This window comes from Ceratotherium simum, chromosome 2 (assembly GCF_057802395.1).
Source record: "Ceratotherium simum simum isolate JZ-2026a chromosome 2, ASM5780239v1, whole genome shotgun sequence".
Taxonomy (NCBI): Eukaryota; Metazoa; Chordata; class Mammalia; order Perissodactyla; family Rhinocerotidae; genus Ceratotherium; species Ceratotherium simum.
The window spans coordinates 48,222,260-48,240,473 of NC_141901.1; the positions used below are offsets into that span (position 1 = coordinate 48,222,260).

Below are 18,214 nucleotides of genomic sequence, written 5' to 3' on the forward strand. Positions count from 1 at the left end.
ATTGCCAATCCTCCTCCTTTTTTTCCCCAAAGCCCCAGTAGATAGTTGTATGTCATAGTTGCACATCCTTCTAGCTGCTGTATGTGGGACGCGGCCTCAGCATGGCCGGACAAGCGGTGCGTGGGTGCGCGCCTGGGATCCGAACCCGGGCCGCCAGTAGCGGAGCGCGAGCACTTAACCGCTAAGCACGGGGCCGGCCCGAAAAAGTTTTTTAACATCTATTAAGTACCATAATATGCAAAGCACTGTGGGAGCTGGAGTGGGGAGCTACATAATGAAGGAACAAGGAAATACACAAAATATCAGCAGTGACAAGCCCTATGCTGTAAAATAGGAAAGCATGATAAAGTGGTTAAGTTACTCTAAATTGGTTGACCGGTGGAAGGTCTCTATCAGGCAGCATTTAAATTGAGATTTGCATGACAAGGAGCCAGTCCTGCAATGATCTACAGAACAATCTAGGCAGGGGGAACAGCTAATGGAAAAGACCTAGGGCGGATATGAGCCTAGGAAAGAGAAAAAGAGAACCACCTATGTGGCCAGCATAGCATTTTCCAATACAAATATAATGTGAGCCATATATGTAATTTTAAATTTTCTAGTAACTTCATTGATTAACGTAAAAATAAATAAGCGAACTTAATTTTAATAAAATATATTATTTGATCCAATATATTATATCCAAAATATTATCATAAACATGTACTCAATATAAAAATTATTAACAAGATACTTTACAATCTTTTCATACTGAGTCTTTGCAATTAGGGGTTTATTCTACACTCACAGCACATCTCAATTCGGACTAGCCACATAAGGCTAGTGGATACCTTGCTGGGTAACATGGGGCTAGTAATATATGATGAGGTGGAAAGGAAGGCAGGGGCCAGGTCATACACAGCTTCTGTGCAGCAGGGTGAGCAAAGGTGGATTTCATTCTCATTGAAATGAGAATGGACTGCAGTGTTTTAAAAAGAAAAGTAATCCAATCATATTTAAATTTTAGAAGGATCACTCTGGCTGCTCTGTGGTGAATGGATTGTTGGGCAGCACCAGCAGAAACAGGGAGACCAGCTGGGAGGCTGCTGCAGTAGAGCAGGTGAAAGATAAGAGTGGGAGTAATGGAGGGGCAGAAAAACAGATAGACTTGGATATGTTTTGAAAGTAGAGTCAACAGGGCTGGATAGCGGGAAAGAGAGAAAGAGAGAAGCAGCAGGGATAATGACTCCTAGAAAAATTGGGATATTTCTTGTTGACGGTATAAGAAGGAGCCTTGCCCTGAAGCAATGTGAATTATGTCACACTATGGGAGAGGTAACTATTTTAATAGAGATTTACAACAATTCTAACTGATAAATAAATAATTTTATCATTTATTTAATGATAAAACATTCTCTACAAAACTTAGCTTCTTACTTCCTCAGCGTACAACATCTCTCCAATAACAGCTATTATAAGATATTTTTCGAATTTAAACTATAACAAGCAGAATTAAAGAAAATAGCTTCAAGTTTAAAATGGCAAAGGAAGGTGGTCACATTTATTCACTGTAAAACAAAGAATCTTAGAGCTGTGAAGGAAACTTTATAAACTAACCATCTGGTTCAATCCCATCTTACATTTGAGGAAATGGAGATTTAGAGAAGGTAAGTCATTTGTCCAAAGTTACACAGGAAATCAGGAAAAGGATCCAATTAAACCCAAGGCACTTTAGTTGGTAATGTATCTTTCATCTCTATAAACCCACTGCCTACCAGAATGCATGGAATACTGTAGGGACCAAAAGTTTTTGTTTAATAAGTGAACAATAAAACCAAGAGCAAAAAAACAAAAACAGGCCTGTCTCCAAATTCCCTGCCCCAATGTTCTAATCTTTCAGTGGCTCTCTTAGAAATAAGACTGGATAGATAGATATTTAATATACATACTTCAACACAACTTTAAAGCCAAAGAATGTCACAGAAAAGTTCATAATGAATCTGGATCTCATCTGCACCCATCTTGGCATGAGCAATCCTAGAAAAACCCCTAATTCTGTAAATGTAATGTTTTGACTTAAAAACTGGAAGATGTTTGTTTCTTCTTTATTCAAAATACTTCATTATTTTACATCTTAGAAAAATGTCCCTTCAGATAACAGTCTGCCAAAAGAGCACTTAGCAAAGTCCTCGAGTCAACAGCTCATTATGAATTCTTGTGAAGTATCAAATATATAAACTGATCACTCCTGTGAAGATTTTGTAGAGCCTGAAATCAGTAATACTTGATTTGGTTGAATCGGTGTTAATCTCCAGACTATCAGCTACTAAAATCATGTTGTAATAATAACATTATTTTAAATTAAGTTGCTTTTGACTCAGGACAAATGCTTTCCAGCATCAGAAAAAAAGAACTGCTCCCAGGCCTTATGTTGCATAATGTGAGACCTTTAAGCTAAAAGGCAGCTATTTAGATCTTCTGGGTTAACAGCATTCCTCTTGGCACTTTCCTAGTCCTCACAATAGCAAGTCATAGATCTCAAACTGCTGTAATTTTCTCTCCTATTGCTAATAATAGGAGATACACAAGAACCATCAACTAGCTTAAAATTAAAGGCCTAATCTTTGACCAGCATCTAATGCTTACACTTTTCAAAGGGCCTAATCTAGGTTATGGAGCTAAACTGTGAGAGGGATGAATTTACCATAGTCACACTGGAGCAGACCCTGGCATTGCAAGGCTTGAAATAAAGATCTCCTGTTCTTTGAATTTAGATAGAAAAGGAAATTGCACATGGGCCAGAGCTGAATTGATGTTTATGGGCCAGAGCTGAATTGATGTTTACTAAGGGACCACACCCCTCCTATCATAGCTCTTCTAGTTCAGGGCAAGACAATAAAGAAGGAAATTACCAGATAAAATCAGGCTTCAAACCTTTCTTTAGATATCTGAACAAGCTTGGGTCTTCAGGCATAAATTCTGAATACAAATAAATCAACTTGCATAATATCATAAAATTAGTAAGCAGGAGAACTACACTGTTGCTATTTTTCTTTAATATAAGAAAGTAAGAAGGAAAGAAAGAAAAAGAAAAAAGCAATCAGGAGGAATTCCGATGGTGATATTTAATAGTGCATACAATGGGGTAGATGGAGGATTAAACAAAGGAATCAAAATGATCTTACAGAACAATCTCGCTCTTTAGACAAGAGCTTTTCTCTGTATTTGTAGTAGAATTTAACTAAAGGAAATTTTTTTTTTCTTTCTACAAACTGAAAAGAGAACTACCAAAAATAAGTTACATTTATTTCTATTCTTTCCATATTTGTTCAAAGAAATAGATAAAAACCAGTCTGCCTTTGTCCCACTTAGGTCTGGTTTTGCCATAAAGCACAACAGGCCTTAAGGAGCTTAAAAGTCAACCAGACTGAAACAATAGATCAGGGATCCAAAATACACATTTTATTTACAAACACTTTGAGCTCAATTTATCTATTTCCTCCACATCCTTAATTATTTGAGAAAATGACAAAGTAATTAAACACCATGCTTCTTCAAGATGGTTATCTTCTCCCTCCTCTTTATGTTTTATTATTCTACAAACAGTAAAGAATGTAAGCCAGGTGACAGCAGAAAGGTCATACACTACTGTTTTAAAAGTCTATTCTTCTAAGGTCCAAATTTAGTGAAGTAAAGGGACTTGACCTAAAGATACAGTTACCATAGTATAACTGTGCTCAATAGGATGACAATTTTCTTCACAGAATCCCTAAAGAATCCTCAAGTTATAGAAAGAAGGCTCTTCATTTAAAATAAGTACTTATTTAATTCAATGTACATCAGGCAATGTGGTTTAATATACAGAATTAAATGGTCTTGGCTGAGAATGGTTAGGAATCTTTGGTTCTTGCCTGGGCGAAGCTATTTAAGCCATGAGCTTTTCATCTCTCTAAACTGACAGCATGCGTGAGATGATCTTTAAAATCATTCCCAACTCCAAAATTTGTTGAGTTGCAGGCATCAAAAGACAGCATTTTTAATTAAATATGGAGAAAAAACTCCTTTTGTTTTGCCTGTAATTTTCTAAGTCTTTCCCTTTCTACAATATTGGCCATATTTGAGGGGGAAAAAAGCTTATTTCCCACCTACCCTGCCCTGCCTACTTTTAGATCCTAATACAAAAACACCATGTTTAATTTGTGACATCTATGTGTCTGGTCCCAGAAATACTGTAATGCCCAAATTTAGCTGTGAGGATCCACTGAAAGAAAAGGAAGCGAAAGAAAAGAAGTACACAAGTGTTAGGCATACTAATACTTACCATTTTATACAAATGAAAACACATTTTAAAACTTTTTCATATTTATACTTATTTCATAACATTTTCATATATGCTGTTTCTGACAATTTTGTGTAAATTTAAAAATATTTATCCCATTTTTTGCTTAAGTTCTTATTGTGATGCAAATTTTATATATAATAAAACTACTTTTCAAAAATTTCAAGTGACAATCAACAATTTCATTTACGATCAAGCTCTATATTTCTAACACAACGTTGACCAGAAGCAGGCTTTCCAAAAATGCCTTCTAAATTGTCTACCTTTGTAATGGTAACACTGAAGAACTGTATCAAGTAAAACATGCCAGATGTTTCACACAGGTAATTGAATCTAGCATTTACCATTGCTGTAGAAACAAAACAGCATCTGTCAGGTCCCTGTATATAGTTGAATTTAAAAGGCTGGTATGAAATCAACTGGGCAGATATGAATAGTTAAATTTAGATCAACTGCTATCTTCTAGGCATTAAGAAATTCAAGAGTATAATGGATGAAACTCTCATATCACCCAATAATGGATGAAACTTTCTTAATATCAAACATCTTCTAAAAGAGCTCAGTAGACAAACTGGCTGTGAACAGTTTTCGTCTTAAAATTTTAAAGGTCAACACTTGAATTCCCAAGTCTCTTTTATGAACAAGTCATCATTAATCCTCAAATGACCTATTATTTTATTATAAATATTACCCAGACGTTACAATACTTTGGTGGATTAATGGATTTTCCCCAAACCTTTACTCTATGCTCTAATCAGTTTAAGGCATATCAGGGGATGAAAGGCTTAACGCTCCAGGGAGAACTCACTCACTTACAGATAGGAGAAAACATCCATATATCTAAAAATGAAAACAAAACCAAAATGTAGGAGGGAACAAAAAGAAAAAAGAGGTAAGAGGAAAGAATTCTAGTGCCAGAAATAAGATTAAATGTCTTTTTATAGAGTAAAAATGAATTAGGAAGCGTTATCTTTTTGTCTCCAAAAGGTCTGCAATTTTGATATTTAATGGGAAGATGATAGATATTTTACAAAGAGAATCATAAAAAGCAAATTATTTGAGTGTGAATCACATTTACTAAATGGGGCACAAGCAAAAGGTGCAGCAAAAAGGAGCCAATGATTAATTTTCTCTAGTCTGGAATATAATTAACCGTCACCTAGACAGAAATCATGTGAAGCCTGAGGCCAGCTAACTATCATCAAAAAGGTACTATGTAGCCATTTTGTATACCTGGACCCGGAGTGGCAAATAATCTTCACAGAGATCATCCCACAGCTCCTGCAGGTCTGAAAGCTCCAAGGGATAATTTACCGGTGTCTTGTAAAGGGGTTTCAAAGATCTGTTAAGGAAACTGGAACTAACTCCATCTGTCATGATATGGCCAGGCCTGGCTCCAGGTGGGCTGGATTTCACTGGAATAGGAAGCTTGCTCCCTCGGGGGCTCTGGATGGGCTTATAATCAAGACCTTTAATCACACTAAGAGCTAGCTCCAGCTTGTGGTTACACATAAGCTGTGGAGCCTGTTCATCTGAACAACAGTCACACTTTAGAAGTTCCTTTGCACTTCTCTCAGTTTCCTCATCTTTTTGTTGTGGAGGACTAGCCTGGACACTTGCATCCAAAGATTCCACAGAAGATCCTGGTGTCCCTTCCTCCATGCTTTCTCCATCTGGGAGTACCTTCGTGCTTGGTAAATCGGGTGGCCCAACCTCAGACAATGCTGGTTCTTCAGTGCAAATACTTGTGGACCACCTGGTAGAAGGGCCACACGAGATACTTCTGGCCACCTTTCGAGGCACCTTACAAATGGCTTCATAATCAGAATCAGCAACCCGCAAAGCTGCACAACCACGGCATCTCCTGGGTCGGTTTCCAGGGCCTTCCGAAGCATGGCAGCTGTGTAGCTCCTGAATCTGATCCTCATTTTCTACCCAACACTCAAACCCTGAATAGGCAAAATCTTCCTGGAGCAGTGCAGAGTATCTTACATCAGGTAAGCCGGAAATGTCAACCGTCCCATTCCCCGCCTTGGTCTCCGCGCCAGAGTCATCGTTATTCTTCCGATACATGCTAGCAATGCAGAACTTGAGGCGGTCCTTCTCCAGCAGCAGCTTCTGCAATCGCTCAATAGAAAGGGCTTCGATCCGGGCAATAACAGTATCGAACCTGTAGATCCGATCGAGCATGAAAGCACATTTGCTGCAAGCAAACTCGGCTTTGCCATCGCGGGAGACATCCTTGCCCAGGACGTGCGAAAGCAGAACCTGGAGGTTGAGCTTGGATGCCGTGTGGAAAATCCAGCGCCGCTGGTTTCCACACAGCTCCCGGGCACAGATCCTGCAAATCTCCTTCATCTTCCCTCCTAGCGGTTGCCGAGCTTCCCTGAAGTGGCTGCTGCTCGGTGATCACTCACTGGCGCTTGGTTGCGCTCCGTCCCCCGCCTCCGCGGCCTCTGGCCGGCATGGCACAGCCGGGTGGGGTCCCCACTCTGCAGGGGCACACCTCTGCCACCCGCGCGCGGGCTCTGGGTACCACAGTGGTCAGCCCCGCCCCTCGGGGAGGGGGCGGGCGTAGAAACGCCTCAGGGGGATGCTGAGTGACAGCAGCGCAGGCCGCGCGCGGAACCTGCCATGTCTCTTCCAGCTGTCTCTCCCGCCAGCCGCCGCGTCCTCAACGTCCTCTCTTTTAGCAGGGTGAGTTCGCGGTACAGCAGCGGCCGTCCGCTGCTGACGCAAAGACTCGGAGATTGAGGGTCGGATTTCAAGATGGCGCCAGCGGCTCGGCGCCTGCGGCCACCGGCACGTTCCTCTGGGAGCTGTAGTCCGGGGGCCGGCTCCCCGCTCTGCGCATGCGGGCTGGCCAGATTTGGCCCTCGCCCCAAATCTGGTCACGGCTCCTCGCGGTGGAACGCAGACGTGGCTCACAGTGGGTACCGGGTGGAGAGTAGGATGGACTGCCGACCGCTGCCAGGCCGCTTTCATCTACTAAGCTTTCACCAAAAAAGCGCATCAATTCCCTGGTGGATCCTCCCTCCCGCCCCTGAGGGATGTCCCGCGGCTCTGCGTGGGGAGGAGACAGCCGATTCCCCTCCCCCCCTCTCCAGGGGTAGTGCCACGTACTCCGGACGGAGCAGCCTGGCAGCGCCACTAGGTACCGCTGCGCGCCGCCTCCCTCCAGTCTGCAGCCCCACATTCTCTCCCTACCCAGTTCTGTGCCTGGATTAAAAGGCCCTGAGGCTGTGGTGGCGGGCGGGGAGAAAGGGTGAATAAAAGCAGAGGGGGCAGGTAGGGCGGATTTTAGGAGGTTCGGTTCAACCTCTCCCTCACCACTGGGAGTATCTAGAAAAGAGGATAAGTGTTTCTGCTCTCGCGATGTTTGGGGTTGCGGCTGCGGTGGGGGGTAGCACTCCTGGATGATTTGCCCTTTTTTAGAAAAGAAATCGAGAGGGCAGAAAGCAGTCACCTGAGAAGGAGTCCAGAAAATACCAGGTGAATGCAGCTGGTTAACCAAGGTTTTGAAGACAATAAGAGAGAAAATGGGCTTTTTCAAGAATGTAGATACCTAAGAGTAGATTACTATCACCGAATTCTCTTTCAGGTTTAGGAAGACTGCAGTCTTTATTTTGGGGGTGGGAAGGGTAGACAAACACTAGAACAAAAGACCTAGTTTCTTTGAGTAAGAGTCCAGAGTGTCGGAGTGCTGCCCTCTGCAGAAATAGGGCTGGGAATTTCACTGATGTCAGTTAGTACACTGTCTTATTCAAGACTATACAGTGTTGGGTATAGAACTTGTAATGCACACGAAGAGTAGGAGGAAGCTGGAGCTCTCTCTAGGTGGAATCCAGGTGTCAACGGCCATTTATAATAAAGAATTTTCTCCCTGACTTGAGAGGCATGCAGACACCAGATGGGAGGAAAAACAGGCCCAGCGATCATCAGGAGTTCCCCAGAGCAGGACAGTTCCCAGTTACAATAATGCTAAATTTCACTAACTGGACCTTGTGAGATAATAAGGCCAGCAACAGTCTGCATATTTCTGAGCCTCATCTCCAGGACAGAGCCCATACTCCTAAGCTTGAAGATACTCAAATGCCTTCAATGGGAGCTCATAATAAACCAGCAAACTTCTTACTGAGGATTAAATGAGATGATTTGGAGGAAGTGCTTTAACAACGTTTGGCTCATTAAATAATAGCTAACATTGTTGTTTTAATATAATAAAGGGAATATTTTAAAGTAATTTTAAGACTGTATGGGACTCTGCACACACAGATTGTACTGTTCTCTTATTTAATCACCAAAACAAAATCTTAGCAGCTCCATGGTGAGAGAGGACTGTCCTTAGAGCTTTGGGCTTCATAGGCTATAGAACTTGGCATATGTGACTTCACCTAAATATGGATGTTCTGGTCCTAAAACCAAGAATGTAAAATAGAGTTCCAACTAAAACTCACTACAGCTGCATTTTTGCCTGCCTCTAGGTATATGAGCTTCAAAGTCAGAGGAAATTAAACAACAATCTTTGGAATCTGTAGTAAACTACAGAGAGGCAAGGAGTCTCTGGACCCACTCTACTGACAGACAGCCTGCCTGCCAGGACACCATCTGCTGTACACTGTCTTAAGTACTGTCCTAAAGAGCAGCAAGGACTCAAAGGTCCATAAAAGTGCAAATTAAGACATTAATCAAAGCCTCATCTTTGACAGTCAATGCAAGCCACATTTTCCTATTGAGGAAAATGCTAATGAAACAAAGTAATTAAGGAAACAAAGTACTCTTCAGGAGCAAACCCAAAATAATACTTTGTATTATTCTCTATTCCTTAATAAGATTTTGCATCTGACAGTCTCTAAATTTTAATGACAGCATATAGATAGCCTGGTGTAGAAGTGAAGTCAGTATAAATAGTGAAAAGACATTTACCATTGAAGGATAAATATGTTGGCTATAAGTAAAGGTCAACATACTGAAAGAGAGCTATACATATCTAGGCTTCCAACAACAGATAGGAATAAACCACTCAACAATCAAAGAGAATCTTAAGATAGCACTCTACTCACTCCTAGAGAAAATATTTAAAAACCATTTCTCAAGAAATGGATAGTAAATTATAGTATTAGAACTAGTCCTAACATGATCATTTGGTATTATAAAATAATTTAATCCCGACTGAAAGATCACTGGTGTATAGATAACAAAATTTGAAAATAAAATTAAAAAATAAAACAGAAAAATTATGTGATAAATTCAGCACTTCATGGTCTTTATCAATATCATCTTGGTCAAGATTTTGTATTTAGTTAACACTGGCTACCTATGGAGAGGCAAGCAAAATGGGGGGCTGAACAAGAACATTTACTTTTACTCTATATACCATGTATCATTTGAATTTTTGGCAATGAATGTGTATTTGTGTATTATTTTTTAAATTTTTAAAATTTAGAAAATATTCTATAGTTAAAACTAAGAATTGTGCCAATTTAACACACTAATATCAGAATCTAAGTGGTAAAACTTGAACCTAAAATGAGAATTTTTGCAACATATGTGATAACTATATATATTATATATATGTAGATAACTTATATAAACAGGTTCAAAGGGGATATACAAATTATTAAATAGTGATTATGTCTGGAAAGTGGAATTATGGATACTTATTTTCTTCCTTCCTCATTTGTATTTTATAATTTTCATTTGTATTTTATAATAAGCATGTATTGCATTTGTGTTAAGAAAAAAAATATTACTAAGAAAAAAGGTAGGATAAACACATTTTGGTATATTCATACAATGGAATATTAACTAGCAATAAAAAAGAATGAACTCTGATACCCACAACATGAATGAATCTCAAAAGCATGTTAAGTGAAACAAGCCATATACAATTCAGTACATCCTGTGTGATTCCATTTAAGTCTAATAAGAATAAAAATGGGGGCTGGCCTCATGGCATAATGGTTAAATCTGGCAGGCTCCACTTCAGCAGCCTGGGTTCGCAGATTCAGATCCCAGACACAGACCTACACCACCCATCAAGCCATGCTGTGGCAGCGACCCACATACAATAGAGGAAGATTGGCACAGATGTTAGCTCAGAGCAAATCTTCCTCACCAAAAAAAGAAAAAAGAAAGAAAAATGAATCTATAGTGATAGAAATTCAGCAAGTGGTTATGGGGGATAAGATGGGGTGAGAATTAATTGCAAGGGACCCAAAGGAATTTTCTGGGGTCATGAAAATGTTCTATATCTTGTTTTGGGTGATGGTTGCATGGATGTACAATTGTCAGAGCTCACTAAACTGAACATTTAGATCTGTAGATTTTATGTATGTTAGTATAGTTCAATAAAAAATATTAAAAGGAGTAAATAAATATAAAAATATGTATTATCCATAAACTTTTAATCTGTGGGATTTCTTTGGTAGAAAGTAACCCCCACTTTATCATAAGAATAGCTTTGAAAACTGGGAAGATAAAATATAGCCCAAAAGAAATTCCATAAAAAGCCCATTTGAAAATTCAAAACTTTATAGTTCCTATCCATACAAGCTTTGGAAAATATTATTTTATATGCATATGCACACCACAAACCACACATTTATGACTGAAGCAAGGCACGTTGTTAAGGTGAGACCTGAGGCTTTTGTGATGATTTAGAATAGGATAATTCTAAAACTTATCAAAGGTGAATAATAAAGGAAAATTTGAGAACAGGTTTCATATTATGATATGCTATTATGAATTAAACAAAATAATTTTATGTATCAGCAGTTTGCCCTCAAAACGGATTGATAAATGCATTCACACTTATTTTCTGTATTCCTAGGTCAAGTCACTTAAAGGCCAGACATCTGGTCTTCAGTTCCTTAATCTACAAAATAAACATGTTGAATTTAAACAGCTGTTTTCAACCTTTGGTGTGTATCAGAATCACCTGGAGGGCTTGTTAAAACACAGATTGCTGGGACCTATCTCTTAGAGTTTCTGATTCAGTTGCTCTGGGATGGGGCCCAAGAATTCCTAACAAATTCCCAGATCCTGCTGATGCTGCTGTCTGGGAACCACACTTTGAAAACTACTGAATTAGAACTATCCTAAAGTGTATTCAGAAAAATCTCAATCAAAAGATCAGAAGTTCTGCAGATAAATGGATACATCCATCAATGATGAAGAATTACTTATAAAATTGTTGAATTTGGAGAACTGTATTTGGAACAATTTGGAACCCCATTTGGAACAATTCCTAAGTAGTAGTATGGTAGGGATGTTTGGCACTATCTCTATTTCGATCTCTAATTTTGGGGGCCTGGGAAGTCTCTCTTAGAACTGTAGCCACTTTTGTACCCCCTGTGTTGTAGTGTTTCTAAGACCTAATTCTGGGCCGGGAGGGAGTTTCCAAAAGAATCTGAGAGATGGAAAATCCCCATGTCCTAAACCAGTTGTATTAGGTTTCATTGCCCCAGTTATGATATTCGAAATAGCTGTTCTAATTACTAAAAACTATGCCAAACAAAAAGTGATTCTGGCAGAGAAGTTAAAGCAGATGAGGAAATGCAAGAATATCTAAGTAAAGCCCATTAGACTTTATGGTAACACCACAAGCACATGCATGATTTCCCTGTGCTGGTTTGAAATCTTTTAAGAAGCTAAAAACGATCATGCTTTGCATTAATTAATAACAGCATTTCAAAACACTTGTTTTAAAATCAGATTTCCAGTTCAACTACAGATTGCAGTAACATGGCTATCAGCAGAATCCATCGTAATATAGTAAACATGAGTCTTTCAAGTTGTTATTAAATACCCATAGTTGTTGAAGTGAATTAATGTTAAATCAATCAACCAATGAGCCAGAATTTATGCAAACTCAGTATGTCTTTTCCCTGTCTTCAGTGAGCTTTCAGTTTAGTTGAAGGGGAGAAAATGTGCATGCTACAATCAAAACGATTGATTGGTAAACTAAATGGTGCTGATTTAAATTCAATGTGAGTGCAGGAAAAGTTGTGATTAGTATGGGCTGATATAGTTGAAGCGGGCGAGAGTGGCCTGCTTCATTCTAAGGTGGGTCTTAGAATGAAGGAAACAAAGGAAGGGACTCCAGAAAAAGAAAATAGCATCATCAGAAGTCTTGGAAGTTGGGTTTAAATACAGTGCTAGCCTGTAACTAAAGGGAGTATGTTGGAGATTCTATTTGACATTTGAATGGCCAGGTTCATCCTACTCCATACATCTTATCCTCTACAATTGCTCATTCAAAGAACATGTATAAAGGGCCAGCTGTAAGCCAGACACTATGCTGTGGTGCTATGGGAGTGCCTTGGCAACTAAAATTTGGTTAATATTTGGCAAAGGCAAAAGAATTTGGACTTAATGTTATGTACTTGAATAGAGAATGGCATGATTAAAACTTTATTTTAGGAAGATTAGCCAGGCAACAGAATGGACTAGAGTTTCAGGGAGAGATTCTGGAATGGTTACAAGAAGACCTGCTAAAAAGCCATTGCAATTATTCATATGTGGGGTAAGAAAGGTCTGGTGTGGAAATGGAAAGAAAGTGGTAAATACGAGAATCATTTTGAAGGAATGAAAAGCAGGATTTGATAACATATGCAGAGAGGATGAAGGAAAAGAAACGGTTAAAAATGGAGATAAGGTTTTTGTTCTGGAAGATTGGTAGAAAAAATGGTCTAAATGAACAGAAATGTGGGAGTTGGAAGAGTCCATTTGCAAAAGTGAAAAATTTTGATTTGGGACATGCTGAGTTTAGGTGACTGAGAAAACCAGTGGAAAAACTAAGCGGAGCTCGTCTGCAATCAAAGCACAGGTAAGAGGGGGACAGAATCTCAAGAATGAGAGGGATGGTTAACATTGTCAAAAGCTAGAGAGAGATCAGCAGGAGAGATGAGATCAGGCATATCATTTTCTGTAACAGAGCAGACTTGGAAACTTCAGAGTTGTTACCTTTAACACCTCAGAATCCTTCCCTGTCAAGCCAAACACTAAAATCTTTTTGATCCTTTTTCTGAACATCTCTAGCATGTTTAGAAATGTTTCTTCACATTTTCACTACCCTTTCCCTTTCAAGCTCTTGAAACCTGAACCATGTCTCTGTGAAAGATGACATGAATGGAGCAATATTAAAATAGAGCCAGAGCAGCCATTTCAGAGGAATTGCCTTGCGTGCCTTGTTTTATCTTCCAGACTGGACCAAACTGCCAACAATCCAAGAAGTCAGTAAGGATAAGAATATCCTGTCTGTAAGGACTGATGAAATTGGACTTTGCTGATGACTGGATTGCTCACCAATCAATGATGTACAAGTCCAGCCTTTTGCCTGAAGATCAAACCTCAGGTCAATCTATGAAGTACAAATCTAGCCTTACCTCATCTAGCACCAATGAAGTCTTCTTTAATACAATTCACCTCATCTTTCCTTTTTCCCATAAAAACTCTAAGGCCCTCTCCTTTAATTGGGACACTGTTTGGGTTTCTACCTGAATCTATGCTCCCCGAATTGCAATTCTTTGATCCCAAATAAATGCTTTGCCTCTTAAACTGGTTTCTGTTTTTCTAGGTTGACATCACACAGCCCTAGGAGCTTACCCCTCTAATCATTCTGCACACTATTTCCAGAACATTCATATCCACTATCATTGTCCACTACCTATTGGATGAAATCTGAAACCTTAGCCTAGCATTTCAATATCTCTACAATAAGATCCTAATCTACTTTTCAGCTTCATCTCATACTTCTTACCTAACCAAATAGTGACAGGGTAAATTTTTGGATATAAATTTGTTTTGTTACCCGTATACCCCTGTCTCCCTCTTTTCTGGTCTAATGGTCAGGTCCTTAGCATTCCCTCGACTAAGAGTTTTTGCAGAGCCAAAAGCAGAGGCTTAAGTCAAATGCATTTCCTTACTCTTATAAAATTCTAAACCAATTGAGAAGATTAAGCCAAGTGTCCCAGTGGAGAAGAGTAGAGAGGAAAACGTCTTTGAGGTCAACAAAAGAGGAGAGAGTGAGCTTTCACCCAGATAGGGAAGAGACTGGGGGTCAAAGAGTAACAAGGACCCACTTCCATTCCATATCAGTGCCGTGGGGAAGCAGCAGGCCCTGGGAGGAGAAGGCAATGGGTGACTTGGAGAGGCTAGACTCTAAGTCAAGGGGTTCTTCTCCAAAAAGATTCCAATGTAGCAAGTTGTTAGCGTTGGCAGAACCATGAGTGCTGGGGCAGGGGTGCTTCAGTGGTGGACCAGTGATCAGAGTAGTCTCCTTGATGCTTTGGCACCTGATAAAACCTAGGGATTTTCACCTTCAAGTAACTGAGAGAGTGGGGAGGAGGAAGTACCAAGTAGATGAAATTTAATTTCCCACCAGCCTGATTAGAATAGGGATTCAAGATAACATTAAATTGATTTAAACAAAGTAACAAAATGTGATATTTCCTGCATAACTGAATTTGTGAATTCAGAGTAAGAGTTAAACCACTCTGAAACTTTTGTAGGTATTCATTGAGGCTCAGTCCTAGATCCTTTTCACCTCTCTCTTTTTATTCTCTTTCAGTGTCATCTCATCCTTTCCCATCTTTATACCACTAACTTCCAATTTATATCTGTAATATTGTGATTTATAATAAGAAATATATATTTGGTCTTCATCCTGATTCTGGCACAGAGCTCCTAAAACCCTTGAAATTTCCTAAGTGATGAGAGTGGTAAAGGTTTTTGGTATATTAATGAAGTGACGTTTAGAATGCCCTTAGGTCACCTATGGATGAGGGCTGGTTGCCAGAGGAACCAACCATGTGATTAGTGGGTTGGAATTTTCAGTCCCCTTCTACTCCCCCAACAACCTCCGGGAAGGGGAGAGGGGCTGGAGGTTGAATCAATTACCAATGGCCAATGATTTAATCAATCATGCCTATGTTTAAACACCCAAAAGGACTGGGTTTGGAGAGCTTCCCAGTTGGTGAACATTTGGAAATTCTGGGAGAGTGGCCCACCTGGAGAGGGCGTGGAAGTTCATGCCCCTTCTCACATATCTTGCCCTATGCATCTCTTCCATCTGGCTGTTCCTGAGTTATATCCTCTTACAATAAACCGGTGATCTAGTAAGTACAATGTTTCTCTGAGTTCTGCGAGCTGCTCTAGCAAATTAAACAAACCTGAGGAGTGGGTCGTGGAAACCGCTGATCTACAGTCAGTTGGTCAGAAGCACAAGCCCAGAACCTGGGCTTGTGACTGATGTTTTAAGCGGCAGCAACAGTCTTGTAAGACTGAACCCTTAACCTATGGGATCTGATGCTGTCTCCGGGTAGATCATGTATATCAGAAGTGGGATGAATTCTTGGACACCAGTAGGTGTTGGTGTTGTGTGGGAAGCGCCTCCCTCACCGCGCCCCTGCAACACACATGTTGGAATTGGTGATCAGAACCACTAAAAGAATATCTTAATCCCAGAATTCTCCTCTGAGTTCAACTCTCAGATGGCCAACTACTTATTTGTATCTGCAGATGTATGTGTCAGAGACATCTCAAAATCACCACAGGAAAGACTGAACTCTTGATTGCCGTCTTCCCCTTACCAATAGTGCCTCCCCCTCCTTCCTCCTAATTCTCCACTAGGGTCAGCAAACTATGGACTGTGGGCTAATTCCAGCCCCCACCTGTTTTTATAAATAAAGTTTTATTGGAACACAGTCATGCCAAGTCCTTTATGTATTGTGTATGGCTATTTTTGTGCTACAATGGCAGAAATCTTATCGCCTGCAAAGTCTAAATTATTTACTCTCTTTTTTTACTACTTTTTGCAGAAATTTACCTTTTTACTACCTTTTACAGAATTATTTACTACCTATTACAGAAAAAGCTTGCTATTTCCTGCTTTTTGTTTTCTTCAATGTACTTATCACAGTTTGCAATTATTTGTTTGTTTGATTACTTGGTTATTTATCTATCTCCCTTATTAGAATGTAAGCTTCTTGAGAGGAAGGACTCTGCCTTGCTTATTCTTACTGTTTCTCCAGCACCTAACAACTCTAGTGTCTGGCCATGGTAGGCACTCAATAAACAGTCATTGACTGGAATATATGAATGAATGAATGAGTGAGTGAATGAATGAATGAACTTTTTATTATAATCTTAAAATTTTATTTCACTCTTTTGCCTTAGCACAAAACTTCCATTCTTGGTTACCCTCTAATGACCTCATATTTAAGTAATAGAGTTCCATAATAACTAGTCCCCTCAACTTCTTTCCCCTCTACTCTATCCTCCTTCCAGATTACTCTTTCCAAAACAGATCTCAGATATATCACTTTCCTGCCCGGCAACCTGGAGATCTAATGACTTATCCATCAATCATAAACTTCTTAACCTGCCATCTAAGGCCCTCTGACTCTAGCTTCACCCTATTTTTCTAGCCTAAACTCACTATCTACCTACATATATTCTACTCCGACGACTGCTTCCTTATACTGAACTTCCCTACCTCTCCATCTCATCTACTTGGAATATTCTTTCCATCACTACCACCTCCACCTGTCAAAATCCTATCTGACCTTCACGTATTTCCTTTAAGCTGCCTTTCTTAATCCCCTCAAAAGACATTTTTCTCTTCTTTGAACTTCCAAAGCACATCTTGTACCTACAGTAATTTGTGTCATTTCTCCATATTGCTTTCTCTCCATTAGCTGGTAAGCTCCCTTAAGAAGAGGAACCATGCTTTACTCATCTTGTTATCTTCTGAGGTCCTTAGAACAGTATGTTCCTAGATCTAGTAAATAATCATTGAATGAATGAATGAATGAATTGATGCCTTTCCTTTTCATCTCTTATTAAAATCCTAATCATTCCTTACAGATCAGAATCGTCACTGCCCACCCCAGCCCATGATGACTTTTTCTTTTCTCTACTATCTTGTATTTTGTTTCCATCAGAGACTTTCTTACCTTCCAATTAGATTGTTATCTCTAGAAGGCAGAAACCAAACCTTATACATCTTTGTGTTCCTCTTTCTTCACATAACAGTACCTTGTGCATTGTAAATGTTCAATAAATATTTTCGATGAGGCTGTAGAGAAGCCCCTTATTTTTCTACCTCCATTTCTTCTCTAAAGGGTCAGAACTATGATTGTCTTAGCTGATAAGGCCTGTTTCTGAGACATGTTACCAATGAAGGTTATGTCTGGGAGATGGTGATGTTGAGTGAGGATTTGTAAATGAGTCTCCAGCTTCAACATTCATCAGCTTAAGAAGATACTGAAAAGCTGCTCTAAAAATAATCTTACATGAAGTTGGCTGGAGCTGCCTGAGCTACTGATCCCTGCAACGTTTTCAGTCTCTGCCTTGAGCTTTCAGAGCACATTCTTGCCTTAACCTCCATGGCAGATCTCTCCATGGTAACGCTGGAATGTTTGCTATTTTAGGAACTATGCCTCACTGCATGCAGTGATATTTACATTAGGTTCCAAACAAGGCTTAAATGCAATGGCTTGAGTGTCTGCTGCTTTGTGTGAGTAGGATGGTCCTGATTGCTTAATGGATGCCTCTCCCTAATGCTGTTGTCCCGTTTCATTTTTTTAGGCCAATCACAGTGTAATTACACATAATAAATATTGGGGGAAAATGGAGAGGAAAAAAAAAGGAAAGAAACAAAACAAGAATGCCTCTAGACCTTCCTTTGCAAGTACATTATTTCCCCCTGCCTTCACACCCTCAAAGTCTGGCTTAATTTAAAAGATTCTTTGAGATGAAGCTTCCCCCATTCTGTAGAAGGGAATAACATCAATAACTGGAACAACTGTCAGCTTTCCCTGCAAGTTTGTGGATACTCTCACTAAGGAAGAGAAAAACGCTTTGTAAACTTCACTTGATTAGATTTTCTGA

At 39.7% G+C, this 18,214-nt stretch overlaps 1 protein-coding gene across 10 annotated transcripts in view; it reads right to left on the reverse strand.

Moving 5' to 3' along the window:
- The window catches only part of PDE4DIP (phosphodiesterase 4D interacting protein), a 198,988-nt gene that overhangs the window by 74,851 nt on the left and 105,923 nt on the right, over positions 1-18,214 (reverse strand). The window contains exon 1 of one of the 10 annotated variants that reach the window (XM_087444562.1): positions 5,552-7,664. The exons of 6 other annotated variants lie outside the window; for them this stretch is intronic. In XM_087444562.1, the coding sequence (XP_087300688.1) occupies positions 5,552-6,676 (1,125 nt within the window). In that variant the 5' untranslated portion in view covers positions 6,677-7,664. Of the gene's footprint in view, positions 1-5,551; positions 7,665-18,214 lie in introns of those variants that run through there. 3 more of the 10 variants (XM_087444567.1, XM_087444588.1, XM_014779957.2) reach the window with 3 other exon arrangements.